Below are 22,087 nucleotides of genomic sequence, written 5' to 3' on the forward strand. Positions count from 1 at the left end.
ATGAATTCATGTGTCATTTAGGTTTGGCAGTAAGCTAAGAGCTTACCCCAGTTAGCAAGAGCTAAACGGGGTAAACATTGCCCACTGGCAGGAAACATATAATCTTGTCTGAAGCTAATGGACCGTTACTTTTTTGTTTATTTGAGACAGTGTCTCGCTCTGTCACTGGGCTGGAGTAGGTGGTACAATCTGTGCTCACTGTAACTTTGAGCTTTCCGGGCTCAAGTGATCCCTCCACCTCTGCCTCCCAAGTAGCTAGGACAACAGGCATGTACCACCATACGTGGCTAGTTATTTTTTGTAGAGACAAGATCTCACTATTTTGCCAGGATTGTTCTCAAAGTCCTGGGCTCAAACAGTCATCCTGCCTTGGCCTCCAAACTGCTAGGATTACACGTGTGAGCCACCACACTGGCCCTATGGAACCATTACTTATTGGCATATGAAAGAACCATGACTTGAGGATTGCAGAAATCCCTCATAGATTGAGACCTGTAAGCAATTTTGGCTTTAGTGTGAGAGTTGCTTCTCTGTGTTCCTGTTGAGTTAGGTTTCTTACAATGTGGTGGGAGACTGGAGACTGAGAATTGTCCTTGAAAAAGGGGTAACTGGCTTTTACAACAGAACTGAAAATTCCTGGTATGTGTGTAGAGTACATTCAGCTATTTGCAAGAAAATTTGGCCAGATGACTCATGCCTTGTAATCGTAGCACTTGGAGAGGCTAAGGCGGAAGGATCACTTGAGGCCAGGAGTTCGAGGCTAGCCTGGGCAACATAGTGAGCCCCCATCTCTTAAAACAAAATAAAATTTGATATATTGATAAGGGGACATATGAGACCTTAGAATCAATCATTGTTTTAGCGAGAAGCTTTTAAAATTGCTTAAATTCTTTATAATTCTAGCAGTTTATTCTGATAAACATATTTCTTTTTTATTATTTATTTATGTATTTTTTTTTTTTGAGACAGGGTCTCGCTCTGTCACCCAGGCTGGAGTACAGTTGCGTGATCCGGGCTCACTGCAGCCTTGACCTCCCAGGCTCCAGTGACCCTTCCATCTCAGCCTCCCAAGTAGCTGGGACCATAGGTATGCGCCATTGCACCTGGCTATTTTTTTTTTTTTTTGGTAGAGACAGGGTATCCCCATCTTGCCCAGGCTGGTGATAAACATATTTCTAGATAGGCTGAAAGTTCTTTCTTCCTGTTCCCCTTACCTTGGAGCCCTCTAGTCTGTCATTCCAGAAACCTAGTCAGACGAGGCAAAGAGATAGGGCAAGCTAGTTGTGCTGGTGGTTCTAGAAAGGAGAAACAGCTGAGAGGCTACTGTGTCCCTTATGGGAAAGCTGAGATTTGTCTAGATTTTTGGAACAGAATCTGCTGTTTTGGGGGAAGAAGCTACATTATTGTATGACTTTCATATAATCACTCCAGTTAAACTCTGTGGTTTCTTCTTTATTAAAACCAGAATGAGGCTGGGTGCAGTGGCTCACACCTGTAATCCCAGCACTTTGGGAGGCCAAGGGGGGCGGATCACCTGAGGCTGGGAGTTTGAGACCAGCCTGTCCAACATGGAAAAACTCTGTCTTTACTTAAAAAAATACAAAAATTAGCCGGGTGTGGTGGCGCATGCCTGTAATCCCAGCTACTTGGAAGGCTGAGGCAGGAGAATCACTTGAACCCGGGAGGCGGAGGTTGTGGTGAGCCGAGATCAGGCCATTGCACTCCAGCCTGGGCAACAAGAGCGAAACTCCATCTCAAAAGATAAGATAAAATAAAACCAGAATGAAATGCTATTGAGGGCTCTGACCTTCTAGCACCTTAAGGACAGTGTGTGTTGTGGTTGTTATTCTCACTTGGAGTGAAGCTGTGAGTACGAAGGGTGGGCTGGATCAGTGTTTGTTTCTAGATGGATTTAAAACTATCAAGAGCCAGGCAGCCATCTGTGTTTTCCTGTTTCAATCTTGAATCCTCCTCTTCCCCCAGTATTTTCTCTCTCAGTTAGAAAGGTAATGTGTGCTCAGAGTTGGAGGATATTATAAGAAGTTTGAAACATTCAGAAAACTGAAAAGCAGGCAGTCATGATCTTACCACCTAGTATAGGGCAGGTTTTGTGGTGTCTGAAGCTTATATAAAATAATATAAATATATGTAACATAAATATATAATTTGTAATTATAAATGTAATTATGAATGCCATCTTTAAACAAAATAATGTACAAATATGAAAACAAAATTAGGTAAGAAAGTGAATGTTCAGATTGAAAAAAATCACAAAAAGTTACACATTTAAAAATGCAGAAGAAAGTTCTATAGTACTTACCTCTCTACATTTTGGGGCAGCATTTTGACCACCACTTGCTTTCTGTTTTATTTTTGGGGGGACAGGGTCTCATTTTGTCACCCAGGTTCACTGCAGCCTCAGCCTCCCAGGTTCAAGCTATTCTCCTGCTTCAGCCCCCCAAGTAGCTGGGACTGTGGGCCCATGCCACCACGCCCAGCTAGTTTTTGTATTTTTAGTGGAGATGGGGTTTTGCCATGTTGCTCAGGCTTGTCTTGAACTCTTGAGCTTAAGTGATCTGCCTCCCAAAGTGCAACGATTACAAGCCTGAGCCACCGCACCTGGCCTGACCACCTCTTTCTGTAATAGCAATATTACAACTTTCTGTAGAGAGAACAGAAGGGTCGCCATAGTCACTCCTCAAGGGTAGTTGATCCCATCTTTTATTTCTTTATTTGTTTGTTTGACATAGGGTCTCACTCAGTCATGCAGGCTGAAGCTCAGTGGTATGATTAGAGATCACTGCAGCCTCAAACTCCTGGGCTCAAGAGATCCTCCTGCCTCAGCCTCCTGAGTAGCTAGGGCTACAGATGTGCACCACCACAACTTGCTAATTTTTTTATAGAGATAGGGTCTTGCTGTGTTGCCGAGGCTGGTCTTGAACTTCTGGCCCCAAATGATCCTACTGCCTTGGCCTCTTTTTTTTTGAGATGGAGTTTCATTCTTGTTGCTCAGGCTGGAGTGCAGTGACGTGGTCTCGGCTCACTGCAACTTCTGCCTCCCGGGTTCAAGTGATTCTCCTGCCTCAGCCTCCCGAGTAGCTTGGAATACAGGCGCCCACTGCCACGCACAGCTAATTTTTTGTATTTTTAGTAGAGACGGGGTTTCACCATGTTGGAAAGGCTGGTCTCAAACTCCTGACCTCAGGTGATCCACCTGCCTCGGCCTCCCAAAGTGCTGGGATTACAGGCATGAGTCACTGTGCCTGTCCTTGTTTTTTTTTTTTGTTTTTGTTTTTTTGTAGAGAGGGGTTTTTGCCATGTTGCCTGGGCTCAATCGATCCACCCACCTCAGCCTCTCAAAATGTTGGGATAACAGGTATGAGCCACCACGCTTTGCCAAGCTGTAGTATATCCTTGAATAATTATTTTAGAGAAGGCTTGTGAATAGCAAGCCTTTTTTTTTTTTTTTTTTTAAATAGACAGGGTCCTGCTCTGTCATCCAGGCTGGAGTGCAGTGGCATGATCATACCTCACAGAATTCTGGAACTCCTGCACTCCAGTGATCCTCCCACCTCAGTCTCCCTACCATGCCTGACTAATTAAAAAATTATTTAGAGACTGACTGTCACTGTGCAGCTTGCCCAGTCTGGTCTCGATCTCTTGACCTCGTGATCCGCCTACCTCGGCCTCCCAAAGGGCTGGGATTACAGGTGTGAGCCACCGTGCCCGGCCCCATCTTCCTTCTTATAACTTAAAAGTTTATCATAAGTGAGGCCTGGCGCAGTGGCTCATGCCTGTAATCCCAGCACTTTGGGAGGCTGACGGGGGCAGATCACTTGAGGCCAGTAGTTTGAGACCATCTTGACCAACACACTGAACCCAGTCTCTACTAAAAAATACAAGTTAGGCCGGGCGGAGTGGGTCACGCCTGTAATCCCAGCACTTTGGGAGGCCGAGGCAGCAGATCATGGGTTGGGAGATCGAGACCATCCTGGCCAACACGGTGAAACCGCATCTCTACTAAAAAAAATACAAAAAATTAGCTGGGTGTGGTGGCAGATGCCTGTAGACCCAGCTACTCGGGAGGCTGAGGCAGGAGAATGGCATGAATCAGGGAGGTGGAGCTTGTAGTGAGCCGAGAATACACCACTGCACTCCCGCCTGTGCAACAGAGTGAGACTCCGTCTCAAAAAAAAAAATTAGAAAAATTAGCCAGGCACAGTGGTGCGTGCTTGTAATCTCAGCTACTCGGGAGGCTGAGGCATGAGAATCGCTTGAACCCGGGAGGCAGAGGTTGCCGTGAGGTGAGATCATGCACTCTAGCCTGGGCAACAGAGCAAGACTCTGTCTCAGAGAAAAAAAAAAGTGTATCATAAACGGCCTGGTGCGGTGGCACACGCCTCTAATCCCAGCACTTTGGGAGGCCAAGGCAGGAGGATCACTTGAGCTCAAGAGTTCAAGACCAGCCTGAGCAACATAGCAAAACCCCGTCTCTACACAGAAATACAAAAATTAGCCAGATGTGGTGGCGTATGCCTATAGCTGTCCCAGCTACTTGGGAAGCTGAGGTGGGAGGATCACTTGAGCCTGGGTGGACAAGGCTGTGGTGAGCTGAGATTACGCCACTGCACTGCAGCCTCAACAATGGAGACCCTGTCTCAAAAAAAAAAAAAAAATGTATATCATAAGCATTTTCTCCTGGTTAAAAAATATAAAATTGGTAAGAAAGCTCTTTATGCCATCCTAATAGTCCGTCATACAATTGAATGAAAAAAATATTTTTGTTTCATTCATCTCCTATTACTGGATGTGGAGGTGAATGTGTTCATCATCAAGGATGATAGATGTCCTGATTTTATGAAGCAGTGGACTTGATTTTTATGGAGTTTTCCTGAGGTTGATGGTAGTTTGATGCCATGTACCCCAACAGGTCAATTTGGTGTTTCCCACAAGACATCCTTTCAGAGTCAGACATTGACTGTTTCCTTCCTGGCTTTATTTTACTAAAAATACTTTTTAGTTTTTTATTGTTTGTTTTTTTCTTTTCTTCTTTTTTTTTTTTTTTTTTTTTTTAGATGGAGTCTCGCTCTGTTGCCAGGCTAGAGTGCAGTGGCGCAATCTGCGGTCACTGCAGCCTCCGCCTCCTGGGTTCAAGCAGTTCTCCTGCCTCAGCCTCCCAAGTAGCTGGGATCACAGGCATGTGCCACCATGCCTGGCTAATTTTTGTATTTTTTAGTAGAGATGGGGTTTCACCACGTTGGCCAGGCTGGTCTCAAACTCCTGGCCTCAAGTGATCTGCCTGCCTCGGCCTCCCAAGGTGCTGGGATTACAGGCGTGAGCCACTGCTCCTGGCTGATAGTTTTTATTTTAAAAAATATTTTTATATTTATTTCCTCATCTCCATGGTTAGCAAGAGATATTTTTGTTTTGTTTTGTTTTTTGAGACAGAGTCTAGCTCTGTCTCCCAGGCTGGAGTGCAGTGGTGCAATCTTGGCTCACTGCAAGCTCTGCTTCCCGGGTTCACGCCATTCTCCTGCCTCAGCCTCCTGAGTTGCTGGGACTGTAGGCGCCTGCCACTATGCCTGGCTAATTTTTTTTTTTTTTTTTTTTAGTAGAGATGGGGTTTCACCATGTTAGCTAGGATGGTCTTGATCTCCTGACCTCGTGATCCACCCGCCTTGGCCTCCCAAAGTGCTGAGATTACAGGTGTGAGCCACCGTGCCTGGCTGAGATAATTATTTTTTAGTGATGATTTAGCAACCTGAAAACCTTGGGTCTTTGGGATATGACCTCAGTATCAACACAGAATATTTGAATGCTGGTTAATATATTTGTTTTAAACTATGATAGAATTGAAATCTTCTTGTAGCCACATTTTGAAAGTTTATTCTTCATTAACTAGTCTTTTCTCACCTGATTTTTCTACAAGAGAGAATTTTCCAAAAGGTTAGTTGTCGTTACATTAAGAACTTGGGTTTTGTCTGACATGAAATGTTTCTACACCAGCAGGTCTCAGGTGAATGTTCAGGTGTGGGTCCTTAATTTATACTCCCGAGTTAAAGAAGACTTATAAGGTGGAAAATAATAAATGCAAAATAAACTAATATTAGCCAGTGCTTGGAATGCATTTTGTAAAGTGTGCAGCAGGCCACATATTAATAATTGTACTCACCATAAGATTGGTGTGGATTTGGATGATGATTGCAGTGGGTGCCTTATGAGTTCTCTGCTGATCTGTATGCGTTAGGTATTCATGACACAATAGTGATTTGAGGCACATTTTGTGGAGTGCCTACTTTATGCTGGTGCTCTTTTAGATCCTGGAGATTCAGCAGTGAACACTGCAGTCAAAAATCTGACGTTATGGAACTTGTTTTCAAGTGGAAATTGGGTGGGAGGAGACAATTAACCAGACAAGTAAGAAATGTAGAGTATGTTAGATGGTGATAAGTACTGAGGAGAAAATAAAGCAGGGGTGCCCCAGGGAGTGGCACTCACTTTTAGATAGAGTGGCTGAAGATCCCATTAAGGAGATGACATTTGCTTAGCTGGCTGTGGTGGTGCACGCCTGTAGTCAGAGCTACTCAGGAGGCTGAGGTGAGAGGATCACTTGAGCCCAGGAGTTTGAGGCTGCAGTGAGCCGTGATTACGCCACTGCACTTTAGCCTGGGCAACAGAGCAAGACTCTATCTCAAAAAAAAAAAGGCGGGGGGTGACATTTGCACAAAGGGCTGAAGGAGGTTGAGAGAGTGAGCCAAGGGGGATATCTGGGGGAAGAACATATCAAGCAAAGGGAATAGCAAGTACAAAGGCCCTGAGGTACGTGTGTATCAGGCATATTTGAGAAATAAGGAAGCCAGTATAATTGGACCACATTTTCCTCTATGGATGCTTTATTTTATTTTTTTTTGAGATGGAGTCTTGCCCTTTTGCCCAGGCTGGAGTGCAGTGGCACAATCTTGGTTCACTGCAACCTCTGTCTCCTGGGTTCAAGCAATTCTTCTGCCTCAGCCTCCCGAGTAGCTGGGATTACAGTTGTCCACCACCATGCCCAGCTCATTTTTTAAAAATTTATTTATTTTAGTAGAGGTCCAGGCTGACCTTAGCATGAGTGATTCAAGATACTCAAAGTGAGGCAGATGAGCCCAAATAGAATGGATGCAAAAGGAAATTTCACCCAGTGAGTTTGTATGTAGAAACTATTGGACAGTAAGTAGGATTTATTTTTATTTATTTTTTTAGACAAAGTCTCACTCTGTTGCCCAGGCTGGAGTACAGTGGTGCGATCTCAGCTCACTGCAACCTCCGCCTCCCATGCTCAAGCGATTCTTGTGCCTCAGCCTCCCAAGTAGGTGGGACTACAGGCGCCTGCCACCACGCCTAGCTAATTTTTTGTATTATTAGTAGAGATGGGGTTTCACCATGTTGGCCAGGCTAGTCTCGAACCCCTGACCTCAAGTGATCGCCTGCCTCGGCCTCCCAAAGTGCTGGAATTATAGGTATGAGTCACCACACCCAGCAGGATCTTTTTAAGTGTAATTTTTTTTTTTTTTTTTTTTGAGACGGAGTCTTGCTCTTGTCACCCAGGCTGGAGTGCAATGGCATGATCTTGGCTCACTGCAACCTCCGCCTCCCGGGTTCAAGCGATTCTCCTGCCTCAGCCTCCCGAGTAGCTGGGATTACAGGCACCTGCCACCACGCCCAGCTACTTTTTGTATTTTTAGTAGAGACAGGGTTTCGCCATGTTGGCCAGGCTGGTCTCGAACTCCTGACCTCTGGTGATCTGCCCACCTTGGCCTCCCAAAGTGCTGGGATTACAGGCGTGAGCCACTGTGCCTAGCCTTTTTTTTTTGAGATGGAGTCTCAATCTGTCACCAGGCTGGAGTGAAGCGGCATGATCTCAGCTCACAGCAACCTCCGCCTCCTGGGTTCAAGCAACTCTTCTGCCTCAGCTTTCTGAGTAGCTGGGATTACAGGCGCATGTCACCACGCCTGGCTAATTTTTTGTATTTTAGTAGAGATGGGGTTTCACCGTGTTGCTCAGGCTGGTCTCGAACTTCTGAGCTCAGGCAATCCGCCCACCTCGGCCTCCCAGGGTGCTAGGACTACAGGCGTGAGCCACCACTCCTGGCCAGCATAATTTTTTCTGATTATTAAAATAATATATACTTACAGGCCAGGTGCAGTGGCCTGTAATTTTTGTATTGTTAGTAGAGATGGGGTTTCACCATGTTGGCCAGGCTGGTTTCAAACTCCTGACCTCAAGTAATCCACCCGCCTCGGCCATCCAAAGTGCCAGGACTACAGTCGTGAGCCACTGCACCCAGCCACGTTGTCATTCCTCTTAAACACCTAGGAGTGGGATTGCTATGTATATAATAAGTATATGTTTAACTTTATAAGAAACTGCCAGACTTTTCCAAAGTGGCTTTGCATTGCTACCAGCAATGTATGAGGCATTGCATAATTAACCTTGGCTTGTATATGAATGTGTACCAGGCGGATGCTGGGTGGTGGCTCTGGGACACACAGGGAGGAGGTATGGGTGGTAAGGGTTGTTTTTCCACCATCAGTATAGTGTGCCTTACGCCACCCCTCTGTGACTGCCTGACCCTGAGGCTTTTCTTGAAGTAAGTAGCCCCACTGGATCCCATTTTGTAGCCTCTTTAACTAAATTCTGGATGAGTGAACTAAGGACCCAGGGGCTTTCATGAGTCATAGCCATTTTGATTTGCATTACTTTAAAAGTTAAGAATATTAAGGCATTGTTTCCAACAGATCCTTAAACCAATTTGATAGATTTGGGGGATGGACTGAGTGGGAAAACTGTATGCTGTGCTAGGATGGATGTTCTGTGTTTCTTACCTGTTCATAGTTTCATGGGCAAATGTGAAGCAATGTGGAAAGCTAAAATAGATGCTAAATCTGAAGCCAGTATTTTGCAGTTATTTCCTGTCTTTCTAGGTACTGGGCCCACACATCGCATGGGCTTTATCGTAACCGTTAATTTTCCAGCCTTCCAGGGAAACAGCTTTAGACCTTAGCGATCACACTGCTCAAAAAGAGAGAGAGAGAGAAACAGGTGACATGGAGATTGGTGTTTTGGGGCTTTTCTTTCTTCTGGTGTAGTTGAGGCTCCTAGGGAGGAAGCTGATTTGCTTTGTAATCTTTGGAAAATTGATCCTTCATTTCCTTGCAGAGATAGGGGCTGTGAGGGACCCTAGAAGTGCCACTTCTTTGCAACTCCAAATGTGAGAAGTATGTTTTACAATGAAACCATACTTATGTTCATATTGAGAGATTGAACATAATTGAAACAAAAGGATCAAAAAGCAAGATTTACCTTATTATGTGCAATGCATTGATATTTTGTTTATTATTATTATTTTATAGAGATGAGGTCTCACTGCATTGCCCAGGCTAGTCTCGAATTCCTGAACTCAAGCAATCCTCCCATCTTGGCCTCCCAAAGTGCTAGGATTACAAGGAGTGAGCCACTGTGCCCAGCCATATTTTGTTGTATTCTGTTAGATTTTTTTTAAAAAACTACTAGTTACCACTCACTAACTTGCTTACATAACCCACAGAGTAGAGATCTACTCTAAGCCTCTCTTTTCCCATTTTACAGACCGTAAAATGAACCCAAAGGGAGCCACGGACTTGGAGTCTTTCTCCACGCAATTGAGTGGCAGAACTGGTACTAAAATGTGGCTCCACCTCACTACAGGATGGTCAATTGTTTCCCTAATTCTGCCTCACATTTGGAAGTTTCTTATCAGACTTGGCTCAGGCAAGGATGAGCCTGATTTTTCCTATCTTTCTACCCAAAATGATGAGGATTTTCCCAAGAGCAGCATCCTAGGGACCGCCAGAGATGGATGCAAGAGGAAGGATGATAAGGTGGCACATCATGCCCAGCAGCTAATTAACACTCTGGGGAAGAGGAGTTGGAGACCTTCACTGGGCCTTTTGGCCTCCAGCTATGTTTTTTTGTTTGTTTTTTTTTTGAGACGGAGTTTTGCTCTTGTTGCCCAGGCTGGAGTGCAGTGGCTCACTGTAACCTCTGCCTCCCAGATTCAAGTGATTCTCCCGCCTCAGCCCCCCAAGTAGCTGGAATTACAGGCATGCGCCACCACACCCGGCTGATTTTGTATTTTTAGTAGAGACAGGGTTTCTCTATGTTGGTCAGGCTGGTCTCGAACTCTGGACCTCAAGTGATCCCACCTGCTTCAGCCTCCCAGAGTGCTGGGATTATAGGTGTGAGCCACCACGCCCGGCCCCAGCTATGCTCTTGAGCCACACACTAGAGATGCCATGAAGGACTGTTTTTGTTTATTTTCATTGTAGGTGGGGATGGGTAAGACATACCTACACAGAGTTATTTTTCTACGTAACTGAGTACATTTAAGAAATCCTGAGCAGAGTTGATAAGGGATTTGCATTGTTGTTAGCATTGCTGTGATAGCAAAAGACAGGGTCTTACTCTGTCACCCAGTCTGGAGTGCAGTGGCTCAGTTGTAGCTCACTGCAGCCTCAATGTCCTGGGCTCAAGTGATCCTCTTGTTTCAGCCTCCTGAATAGCTGGGACTCCAGGCATGCACCACTACACCTAGCTGAGTTTTTAAAAAATTTTGGGCCGGGCATGGTGGCTCACGCCTATAATCCCAGCACTTTGGGAGGCCAAGGTGGGCAGATCACTTGAGGTCAGGATTTCGAGACCAGCCTGGCCAACATGGCGAAACCCCATCTCTACTAAAAATACAAAAAAATTAGCCAGGCATGGTGGCATGCGCCTATAGTCCCAGCTTCTCGGGAGGGTGAGGCACGAGAATCGCTTGTACCTGAGCGGCAGAGGTTGCAGTGAGCCAAGATCGCGCCACTGCACTCCATCCTGGGCAACAGAGCAAGACTCCGTCTCAATTAAAAAACAAAAAAATTGTAGAGATGGGGCTTACTATGTTGTCAACTCCTAGTCTCAAGTGATCTCCTGCCTTGGTCTCCCAAAGTGCTAGGATTATAGGCATGAGCCACCATACCTGGCCTGGATTGTGTTTCTAAAGCCTGGCCCATGAGGAGCATCTTGTGCTTTAACAATTCATAATTATGGTACCTGACATGTGCTTTAGTACTGGCCAGCAGACCATAAATCAGTAGCTTCTTTTGGTATTACTCTTATTCAAAAGGTCTTTTCAAAAGTAGACTAGTGTCAACCAGTCTGCATAGACCTAGAGAAAAGGCTTGTGTGGCCAGACTTCTCAGAGCTCCGTCTTCTGGATAGAGCCTGGAATGGTTAGAATATACTCATATTTACAGTCCCATTGCCTGTGTTGAGTTTCTGGACTCTTCTCAATACGTGCCTTCCTGGAGGCTTTTGTGGTGATGAGAAGGTAGTGCCAAGCAATCAGAACCTTAGGTTTAGATTCTCTGCTCTTTGCATATGGGAAAACTTACTGATTCCTAGCCATTGAGTTCAGTTGAGGCCCATAGTCGGGTACTCTCTGAAAGGAAGAGATTGACACCAGTTTAAACTCTTTAAAAGAGGCTGCTTTATAAATAGAAAATATTAGCTAGGCGTGGTGGCATGCGCCTGTAGTCCTAGCTGCTTGGGAGGCTGAGACAGGCAGATCCCTTGAGCCCACGAGTTTGAGGGTGTTGTGAGCTATGATCGTGTCATTGCACTCCAGCCTGGGCGACAGAGTGAGACCCTGTTTACTTTAAGAAAAAATTAAAAATTGGCCAAGTACAGTAGCTCACATCCGTAATCCCAGCACTTTAGGAGGCCAGAGTGGGCAGATCACCTGAGGTTAGGAGTTTGAGACCAGTCTGGCCAACATGGTGAAACCCTCTACTAAAAAAAAAAAAAAAAAAAAAAAAATAGCCAGGCATGGTGGGCGCCTGTAGTCCCAGCTACTTGGGAGGCTGCGGCAGGAGAATCGCATGAGACTGGGAGGCAGAGGTTGCAGTGAACCAAGATCACACTTCAGCCTGGGCGACAGAGCAAGACTCCATCTCAAAAAAAAACAAAACAAAAAAACAACTGGCCGGGCGTGGTGGCTCATGCCTGTAATCCAGCACTTTGGGAGGCCGAGGTGGGCGGATCACGAGGTCAGGAGATCAAGACCGTCCTGGCTAACATGGTGAAACCCCATCTCTACTAAAAATACAAAAAATTAGCCGGGCGTGGTGGCAGGAGCCTGTAGTCCCAGCTACTCTGGAGGCTGAGGCAGGAGAATGGCATGAACCTGGGAGGCGGAGCTTGCAGTGAGCCGAGATCTCGCCACTGCACTCCAGTCTGGGTGACAGAGCGAGACTCCATCTCAAAAAAAAAAAAAAAAAAAGGAAAAATTAACCTGGGCAGTGCCAGATATCATGTGCCCTAGAGGCAGCTGTGTGGGGTTCACTTGGGAGAAATGGCTTATTGTCTTTGGTCCTGGGTGAATTTCCTAACCATCTCTAATCGCCTTCATTGTTTGCAATAGGGAGAGTAGTGTTTACCTCAAAGAAAGTGTCATGAGGACCAAATGACATAAGAAATTCCTGTCATGAGCCTGATACATAATAGGTGCTTTCCCCACATTAGAGGACAGAGGGCACATCTCCTCCAGATCCATCCTCACTCCTCTCTCAGTTGGAGTCATGGGAACTGAAGGAGTTCCCAGTAAAATCCCTGTACAGATACTGAAATGTAACTCAAGCCTCGTAAGTAATGCTAGTAGAGACTGCCTAATTTGTAAATTAGACAAAACAGAGAATGAGTGTGACATGGCCTGAACCGGCTAACAGGGTGCATACAGAGATGTGCTTCGTTGATGCGGCATCCAGTGCGTGGCTGAGTGAGTGGATGCGAGCCCTGATTGCCCCAAGAGCATAACTTTGGTTTAAAGGTGTGTACCAGCTTTTGGTGATCAGGATAGAACTGATAAAAATAGTGACCTAGAACACTGTGTATCTTTTTAAATGGAGTTAACCAGCCTTGATCAGTTGTTTTTAGATATAGATATTAATCATTAAAGCTGGACCCAAGTTCCATTGCTAATGTTAATGGGGCTTGTCTTTGGCCTTGGGCAGGAGCAGTGTGGGTAGACAACCTGGACAAGTAAATAATGAGTCTTACTAGATAATGAGTGAGCAGGTTTTCCCTATATTTAAATGCATTTTATAACAATATAATTAATGGGGCTGGGTGCGGTCGCTCAGCCTGTAATCCCAGCACTTTGGGAGACCGAGGCGGGCAGATCACGAGGTCAAGAGATCAAGACCATACCAGCCAACATGGTGAAACCCCGTCTCTACTAAAAATACAAAAATTAGCTGGGCTTGGTGGTGTGCACCTGTAATCCCAGCTACTCGGGAGGCTGAGGCAGGAGAATGGCTTGAACCCTGAGAGGTGGAGGTTGCAGTGAGTCGAGATTGTGCCACTGCACTCCCGCCTGGCGATAGAGTGAGACTCCATCTCAAAAAAAAAAGAAAAAAGAAATATATATATATATAATTAATGGGAGACCTGGGCATCATCCACTTAAAGCTTGACACTCTTATTAAAAAATGGTAAGATTTAATCCAAATATTAGGCTTGAAATTGTGATTTCATCTCACCATGGCATCAGTTTTGCCTGCGGTAGTGGCTTTCTAACACCGCAGTGGGACCTCTGCCTTTTTAGGGCCCCTGGAACCCATTCCCTGCCTGTCTGCATCTAACCCCGCCCCATGAGCTCATAGTGTTTTTGTTTTTCTGCCGGAGAAGGCGGGGCCAAGGTGGGTGGCATGGGCGGAGTCCCGCAAGAGCTCAGACTGTTAGTCTTTCTCTTTCTGCTGAAGGAGCAGAGTGAGCAGCTCTAAGGCACTTCCCACGCTACTTCGAACCCCCATGTCATCATTGTGTTTGCTTCCAGCAGAGTGTCCTGGCCAGAACAAGCCAAGGAGCCAAGACGAGAGGGACACACAGACAAACAACAGACGGAAGACGTACTGGCCGCTGGACTCCGCTGCCTCCCCCATCTCCCCGCCATCTGCGCCCGGAGGATGAGCCCAGCCTTCAGGGCCATGGATGTGGAGCCCCGCGCCAAAGGCGTCCTTCTGGAGCCCTTTGTCCACCAGGTCGGGGGGCACTCGTGCGTGCTCCGCTTCAATGAGACAACCCTGTGCAAGCCCCTGGTCCCAAGGGAACATCAGTTCTACGAGACCCTCCCTGCTGAGATGCGCAAATTCACTCCCCAGTACAAAGGTAAGTCCCAGCTGCTGGAGGGGTTGCCACACTGGCGACGAGATGTGAGAGATCGTGGCCATGGAAGGCCCTGGCAGCCATCCCTGGAGCCCTCACTCCCTCCCACTCTGTGCTTTCCCTCCCTCTCCTCCTTCTCCTCCTGGCCCTCAGCCCAGCATCTCACACCCTCAGTTTTCAAGCCCTGGTAAGATTGCTCAATTCTGTTTTGTTTTGTGGATTTGAGTTTGATTTTGGTAGAAGTGTAGTTGTGTTTTATGTTCAGGTGTCTCTTGATCACAGTAACCCATAGTCCCCCATTGGGGGGACGGTGGGGGAAGACTTTGGGAGGATTTTACCCAGAATACTTGCCGCCTGCTTTTTGTCCTCCAGGAAACCAGAAGCCCGGGTGATTAGGTAGGCTGGGGAGCAGGGTTGAGTCAGATGGAATGCAGGAGTGGGAGGCCTGTGCTGATTAGCCCAAGCCCTTTGCTGTTATAGAATGTCTCCAGAATTGCTATATGAAAGCAACCCTTCGATTCACATATGATAATTTTTTATTTCTTTTTATAATGTATTTTATAGGGGACATCAGCAGCCACCAGCATGGTGGGGTCTTTGTTGGGGAGTGGGGGAGTCTTTTGTAAATCAAGTAAGAATCCATTAAAGAAATTAATTTTAAATGTGCATTACCTGGTTACATAAAGGACTCTAGAACAACTTAGGTTCTTTTAGGACTGTTGAAACATTGTCTTTAAGGACAGAATGTACTGGGTGCCTTTCTCTGTACTCTGAATATGCATGTGTATTGTGGTGGGGATGGGGGAGTTGGGGGCCCTCACTTGGTCCTTCTCTGTTGTTTTTTTCCAGGACAAAGCCAAAGGCCCCTTGTTAGCTGGCCGTCCCTGCCCCATTTTTTCCCCGGTCCTTTCCCCTGTGGCCACAGGGAAGTGTGGCCTGAATCCCCCACCCTGGCTCCTCTGCACCCAGAGCTGGGGGCCACCTCAGAAGTGTCATCTCTCTCTGAGCACGCATTCCCCTGCAGCAGTCGAGGACTGAGCAGATTGAGTGATGCTGGGGCAGAGAGGCCTGGGAGGAAAGGTGTTCAGCCAGTCGTTTGTAAGGCGCTCGTCGGCACCTGCTGAAACGCCCCCACCTGACAGCCCCATCCTCAAAGACTGTCTAATTACTCATGGCAGGTTCTAGAGACTTAAGGGGAAAAGCTGCTTTCAAGGCCACCACATGTCTGTGCTCCCCAACCAGCTCTATCTGCCTTGTGTTCATTTTGTTATTTTGTGACATGAGACTGCAAAGACCAATAAAAACATATAAGAACAAAAGGCCTGGGTGCCTACCCGCGTGGGGGCACTGTGGGAAGCCTTTGCTAGGTGTCTTGTGCTGTGTGGTTTGTTTTGTTTGCCCCTTTATTTTGCTTTGCTTACCCAGTCTTCCCTTATTCTTGGATGCTTCTTAACCCTCAGGCAAACCTGTGTTCCCCTGTATTCAGGCTCTGCTTTAAAGCAAGCCATGAGGCTGTTGGAGTTTCTGTTTAGGGCATTCAAAATGCCCACAAACTATAAAGAGCAATGTTTTCAGTCTTTTAGGATTAGAAGAATTACATAAAAATTAATAAACATTTTCAATGATGGAAAAATGTGTCTTGTAATTCTTTGGCTCTTGCCTCGTTGAGTACATCACAGAGGAAGACTCTCGGCCATGTTTGCTCCCTAATTGCTTGTCTTGTATGGTGTCATCTTTTCTAGCTGTTTTGATATTTGTTAAGTTTGCAGATGAGTTTGGGGCCTCTGGCAACATAGAGACTAAGGAACTGGGTAAGAAAAAAACAAATGTTACAATCATGTTACTTACAACGCTTCTTCCTGCTAAATTAAAAGTTCTTTCTGCTCCTCACCCCCTTCCAGGTGTGGTATCTGTGCGCTTTGAAGAAGATGAAGACAGGAACTTGTGTCTAATAGCATATCCATTGAAAGGGGACCATGGAATTGTGGACATTGTAGATAATTCAGACTGTGAACCAAAAAGTAAGCTCCTAAGGTGGACAACAAACAAAAAACATCATGTCTTAGAAACAGAAAAGACCCCTAAGGACTGGGTGCGTCAGCACCGTAAAGAGGAGAAAATGAAGAGGTGAGTGTAGACAGAGGGCAACTCTGGGCTATGTGGGAGGGGAAGTGTTGGGGGTTTTGGTTACAGCCCAGTTCCCTGGAGCTAAGGACTGAAGTGGATTTAGTAGGTACCTTGTCATTTAGTGGCCAGTTCCCACATGGCATGCTCAGCCTCTCTTTGTTTAATTGACTCTGGTTAGATCATGCCAGTTTGGGTAAACAGCTGCACTGGCAGCTGTAAGAGATTCACTCATTCTTCCTTGACTGCTCTGTGCTAGGCTGTGTTCTAGAGATGTAGCAGTGACCAAGAGAGGAGCCATCCTTTTACCTCAGGTTGTTCATCAGTGGTGGGGAACAAAATGGGCAGTTGGGCATCCCTGAAACTCAGCGATCCCCCTAAGCAGGGCCATCCTACTCCTGCACCTTGGCAAAGCTTGTGAAAATATAAATAGTATATATAAATTAAGTACATGTAATGTAGCTAAGTAGATTGACTTAGTCCCATGGAATTTCAGTTCCTATTTTCCCAGTTGCCAGCTTTTGGAGTCAGGGGAACCTGGTTGTACTGGAGGCTAGGTGGTACCACTGCCTAGAAGAGGGCAGTGAAGTCTCTCCACATACGGGGCTGGGGAGCAGGGGCTGATCTTGGATCTTAGGTTCTTTTTGCTGTAGAAAATAGTGGTTGGCTGGTCCCTTAATTTTATTTTCTAAAATCAACTTTCTTGAGGCATACATGTGGTAAAATGCACCCATTTGGGGTGTTCAGAGAGTTTTGGCAAATGTTTACACAGTAAGCCACCATCACATCAAGAAGTCACTTTTCATTACTCTAGAAAGTTTCTGGCCGGGTACAGTGGCTCATGCCTGTAATCCCAGCACTTCGGGATGCCAAGGCGGGCGGATCACCTGAGGTCAGGAGTTCGAGATCAGCCTGACCAATATGATGAAACCCTGTCTCTACTAAAAATACAAAAATTAGCCTGGTGTGGTAGCATGTGCCTGTAGTCCCAGCTGAGACAGGAGAATCTCTAGAACCAGGAGGCGTAGGTTGCAGTGAGCCGAGATCACACCATTGCGCTCCAGCCTGGGCAATAAGAGTGAAACTCCATCTCAAAAAAAGAAAAAAAAAAAAAGAAAGTTTCTTTGTGCTTTAACCCTGGATTGATTTATTTATTTATTTATTTATTTATTTATTTATTTATTTATTTATTTTTGAGTCTTGCTTGTTCTGTTGCCCAGGCTCTGAAGTGCACGGGCACAATCTTCTTGGTTCACTGCAACCTCTGCCTCCCAGGTTCAAGTGATTCTCCTGCCTCAGCCTCCTGAGCACACCACCATGCCCGGCTAATTTTTGTATTTTTAGTAGAGACAGGGTTTCACCCTGTTGGCCAGGCTGGTCTCCAACTCCTGACCTCAAGTGATCTGCCCATCTCGGCCTCCCAAAGTGCTGGGATTACAGGCATGAGCCACCACGCCCGGCCTTCTGAATTCTGATAAGACATACTGATTTATTGGTCCTTATCTCTTTATAGCCATAAGTTAGAAGAAGAATTTGAGTGGCTAAAGAAATCTGAAGTCTTGTACTACACTGTAGAGAAGAAGGGGAATATAAGTTCCCAACTTAAACACTATAACCCTTGGAGCATGAAATGTCACCAGCAACAGTTACAGAGAATGAAGGAGAATGCAAAGCATCGGAACCAGTACAGTATCCTTTGTTCATGGGCATCTCCACATTTGAGGGTAAGAGGAGAGGAAATGAGGAAGTCCCTTGGAGCTTGGAGAGAGAGGTTGGGTTTTTATAGTCATGGTTGAGTTTCTCCTACCTGGATTATTCCCGGACACCCTGTATGATAATTATGGGCAAATAATCACTTCCCTCAGGGCAGCTACTGGCCTAGGAGTGCAGATGAGGAGTGGGGTATAATGGGTTTCTAGGAGGTGAGGGGTGCCTCATGAAGGGGCCAGCTTGCATCAGGTGGGCTTTAGCCTACGTAACCTAGAGGAAGAGGGCAAGGAGCTGCTCCCTGTTTTCAGACTCTTCAGAAGTCTCAAAACATTGCCCACCTGCCAAGGGCTGGGGTGTTTGGGTGAGGAGACTGACCTTTCAGTCCTGGTTCACCAGACTGCCACTGGGACATGAGCTATGCATAAAGAAATCTTTCTTTTCTTTTCTCTTTTCTTTTCTCTTTTTTTTTTTTCTTTTCTTTCTTTCTTTTTTTTTTTTTTTTTTTTTTTTTTGAGACAGAGTCTTGCTCGTCCGCCAGGCTAGAGTGCAGTGGTGTGATCTCAGCTCACTGCAACCTCCGTCTCCCAGGTTCAAGCGATTCTCATGCCTCAGCCTCCCGAGTAGTTGGGATTACAGGCATCCGCTACCATGCCCGGCTTATTTTTGTATTTTTAGTGGAGACAGGGTTTCACCATGTTGGCCAGGCTGGTCCAAACTCCTGACCTCAGGTGATCCACCTGCTTTGGCCTCCCAAAGTGCTGGGATAACTGGCATGAACCACCACGCCCAGCCCTCTTCCTCCCCGCCCTCCCCTCCCCTTTGTAAAGGTAAGGTCTCACTGTGTTGCCCAGGCTAGTCTCAAACTCCTGGGCTCAAGTGATCCTCCTGCCTCAGCCTCCCAAAATGTTGGGATAACAGGCGTGAGCCACCACGCCTAGCTTTTTATCTATTTTTTTGGTCTCTTAAAAATGTAAAAACCACCGGGTGCAGTGGCTCACGCCTGTAATCCCAGCACTTTGGGAGGCCGAGACGGGCGGATCACGAGGTCAGGAGATCGAGATCATCTTGGCTAACACAGTGAAACCCCGTTTCTACTAAAAATACAAAAAATTAGCTGGGTGTGTTGGCGGGCGCCTGTAGTCCCAGCTACTCAGGAGGCTGAGGCAGGAGAATGGCGTGAACCCAGGAGGCGGAGCTTGCAATGAGCTGAGATTGCGCTACTGCACTCCAACCTGGGGGACACAGCGAGACTCTGTCTCAAAAAAAAAAAAAAACGTAAAAACCATTCTTAGCTTATAGGCCATAAACAGCAAGCACTGGGCCATAGTTTACCAGTTTCTGCTCTAGGGAGCACTGATTGCTTGAATGGGAAATGGTGAGACAATGGTCTGTGCACTAGAGACACTCATTATTTCTGGTCATTGTTTCTAGACCTTTTTAGTGCACACAGCTGGGAAGCAGACGTTTAAAGAGAAAAGTATTTTCATGAGTTTATACCGATATTTCCAGTTCACATTTAAGGCTACAGGATTTACTGAACTTTCTTGATGTTCTACTTGTAATTGAGGGCTTTGTTTTTGGACCCTAGTCCTACACTTAGCTAAGAGTTCAGAAGATGGCGTGTGTGTCTCCCAGGCAGGAAGAGCCCAGGCCTCTGTAGAGTCCAGGTGCAGGCTGCTTCCACGCCAGTTCCCTGACAAGAAGTAAAGGTGTCTCTTAGCTTTCTAGTCAGCTCTGGACTCCCTGTGTGGGGGATGGCAGGACTAATGGAGTCTCCTGTGGGTTCAGGCTTCTCTGGGTCACTGCATCTAGGCACTGTACCTTGAGAGTGCCAAGGACCCATGCAGTAGCACTTCCTTTTGGGGGTATTATTCTTAACTACTCAGAATTTATCTTACTGGAAAACCTGACTTCCCGCTACGAGGTGCCTTGTGTCCTTGACCTCAAGATGGGCACACGACAACACGGTGATGATGCTTCAGAGGAGAAGGCAGCCAACCAGATCCGAAAATGTCAGCAGAGCACATCTGCAGTCATTGGTGTGCGTGTGTGTGGCATGCAGGTGAGGGGGGATGCTAGAGCTGGCTAGGGCATCCAGTGGCTGTCACTTCCCCACCCTGGTATAGTTCTGTTTGCTCAAAAGATTCCAGGCCAGGTGCAGTGGCTCACACCTGTAATCCCAGCACTTTGGGAGGTCAAGGTGGGCGGCTCACCTGAGGTCAGGAGTTTGAGACCAGCCCAGGCAACATGGCGAAACCCCGTCTCTACTAAAAATACAAAAATTGGCTGGGCGTGGTGGTGCACGGCTCTAATACCAGCTACTTGGGAGGCTGAGGCATGAAAACAGCTTGAACCCAGGAGGCAGAGGTTATAGTGAGCTGAGATCACGCCATTGCACTCTGGCCTGGGCGACGGCGAGACTGTCTCAAAATAAAGATTCCAGATTTGACCCTACATGAGTCTGTTGCTTTTTGGTTAAAAAAGAAAGCATGCATGCCTGCATGATTCTTTCTCAGATTGGTCTGGTTGGCTGAGTCCAGAATCTGTAGATAGTAGGGAGGAAGGCAAAAGGGTTAGGTCCTTTCCAGTGACCCAGATGTTGAGTTGGGGTGCTGGGGCACAATGACCAAACCCAGGCTGGATGGCTGCATCCCAGGTGGGGGCTGATCAGAGAGTATAGTGGACAGTGGCTCATGTGCAACTGGTGTACTTTATCTGATCTGGGCTGTCACATGCCGCCACCACCACACCACGCCGCCACCACCACACCACCCCGCCCCCGCCCAGGGTCCAGGTTTTGAGATGGCCCTCAGCCCCTGACTTGCTGGTCTCTCTCCTACAGGTGTACCAAGCAGGCAGTGGGCAGCTCATGTTCATGAACAAGTACCATGGACGGAAGCTATCGGTGCAGGGCTTCAAGGAGGCACTTTTCCAGTTCTTCCACAATGGGCGGTACCTGCGCCGTGAACTCCTGGGCCCTGTGCTCAAGAAGCTGACTGAGCTCAAGGCAGTGTTGGAGCGACAGGAGTCCTACCGCTTCTACTCAAGCTCCCTGCTGGTCATCTATGATGGCAAGGAGCGGCCCGAAGTGGTCCTGGACTCAGATGCTGAGGATTTGGAGGACCTGTCAGAGGAATCAGCTGATGAGTCTGCTGGTGCCTATGCTTACAAACCCATCGGCGCCAGCTCTGTAGATGTGCGCATGATCGACTTTGCACACACCACCTGCAGGCTGTATGGCGAGGACACCGTGGTGCATGAGGGCCAGGATGCTGGCTATATCTTCGGGCTCCAGAGCCTGATAGACATTGTCACAGAGATAAGTGAGGAGAGTGGGGAGTGAGCTTGCTAGCTGCTCCAGTACTTGAGAGACACTCTGTGTCCCAGGCACAGCTGTGCTGCGTCAGGGAGGAGGCCAGTATGGCCAGGTGGTGGCTCCTGTAGCCTGGAGCTGATGTGCAGTGGCCTCTGTGAGCCCCAGCCTGAGCCAGTCCCAGCTGTGCTTGGAGTCTTTATTTATTTTAACTATTTCTTCAACATTCCACATTTGATGATGATACCTCTTTCTTCCCTGAGTGTATATGTTCTAATACAAATCTTTTTGTTTATTGTACCCAGTGCTCCTGTCATTCTTTCCAAGGGCAGGCAGTCCCCCTCCCAAGCCTCACCACATGCTGTGACCACCTCCCTGGCTCAGTATTCTCCTGGCTGCCACCCCACCCCATAGATCCTAAAGTCAGCACAGCCTCTTGGCATGGTGTGCAGTCTCCAACCCAGCACCCTGAAGGTTACCCAGAAAGGATCCCCAAGTTACATACTTCCGGGGTCTGTGCTGGCTGAGTATCTCAGCACCTCTATCCAAAAACCACATGACGCTTGACACAGGTCTTCTCATGGGCCGTATGCAGCTTAAGCCAGTTAGATAGCAGGTGATCCAAACCTTGGGTCCAGCTTTTAATCCCTCCTATGCCACTGGCAGCAGCTAATTGGCTGACTATTGTGATAGATGTCCTGGAAGCAATACTAGGGTCT

General features: G+C 46.9%; 1 protein-coding gene across 2 annotated transcripts in view; it reads left to right on the forward strand.

Annotated features, from left to right (window-relative positions):
• Positions 1-21,668, forward strand: part of IP6K2 (inositol hexakisphosphate kinase 2) — a 31,730-nt gene extending 10,062 nt beyond the window's left edge. The window contains exons 3-7 of one of the 2 annotated variants that reach the window (XM_055277981.2): positions 13,893-14,224; positions 16,123-16,348; positions 17,859-18,034; positions 19,942-20,117; positions 20,898-21,668. In XM_055277981.2, the coding sequence (XP_055133956.2) occupies positions 13,893-14,224; positions 16,123-16,348; positions 17,859-18,034; positions 19,942-20,117; positions 20,898-21,398 (1,411 nt within the window). In that variant the 3' untranslated portion in view covers positions 21,399-21,668. The remainder of the gene's footprint in view (positions 1-13,892; positions 14,225-16,122; positions 16,349-17,858; positions 18,035-19,941; positions 20,118-20,897) is intronic. The other variant, XM_063610025.1, reaches the window with a different exon arrangement.
• The last annotated feature ends 419 nt before the right edge of the window (positions 21,669-22,087 follow it).

This window comes from Symphalangus syndactylus, chromosome 1 (assembly GCF_028878055.3).
Source record: "Symphalangus syndactylus isolate Jambi chromosome 1, NHGRI_mSymSyn1-v2.1_pri, whole genome shotgun sequence".
Lineage (NCBI taxonomy): Eukaryota > Metazoa > Chordata > Mammalia > Primates > Hylobatidae > Symphalangus > Symphalangus syndactylus.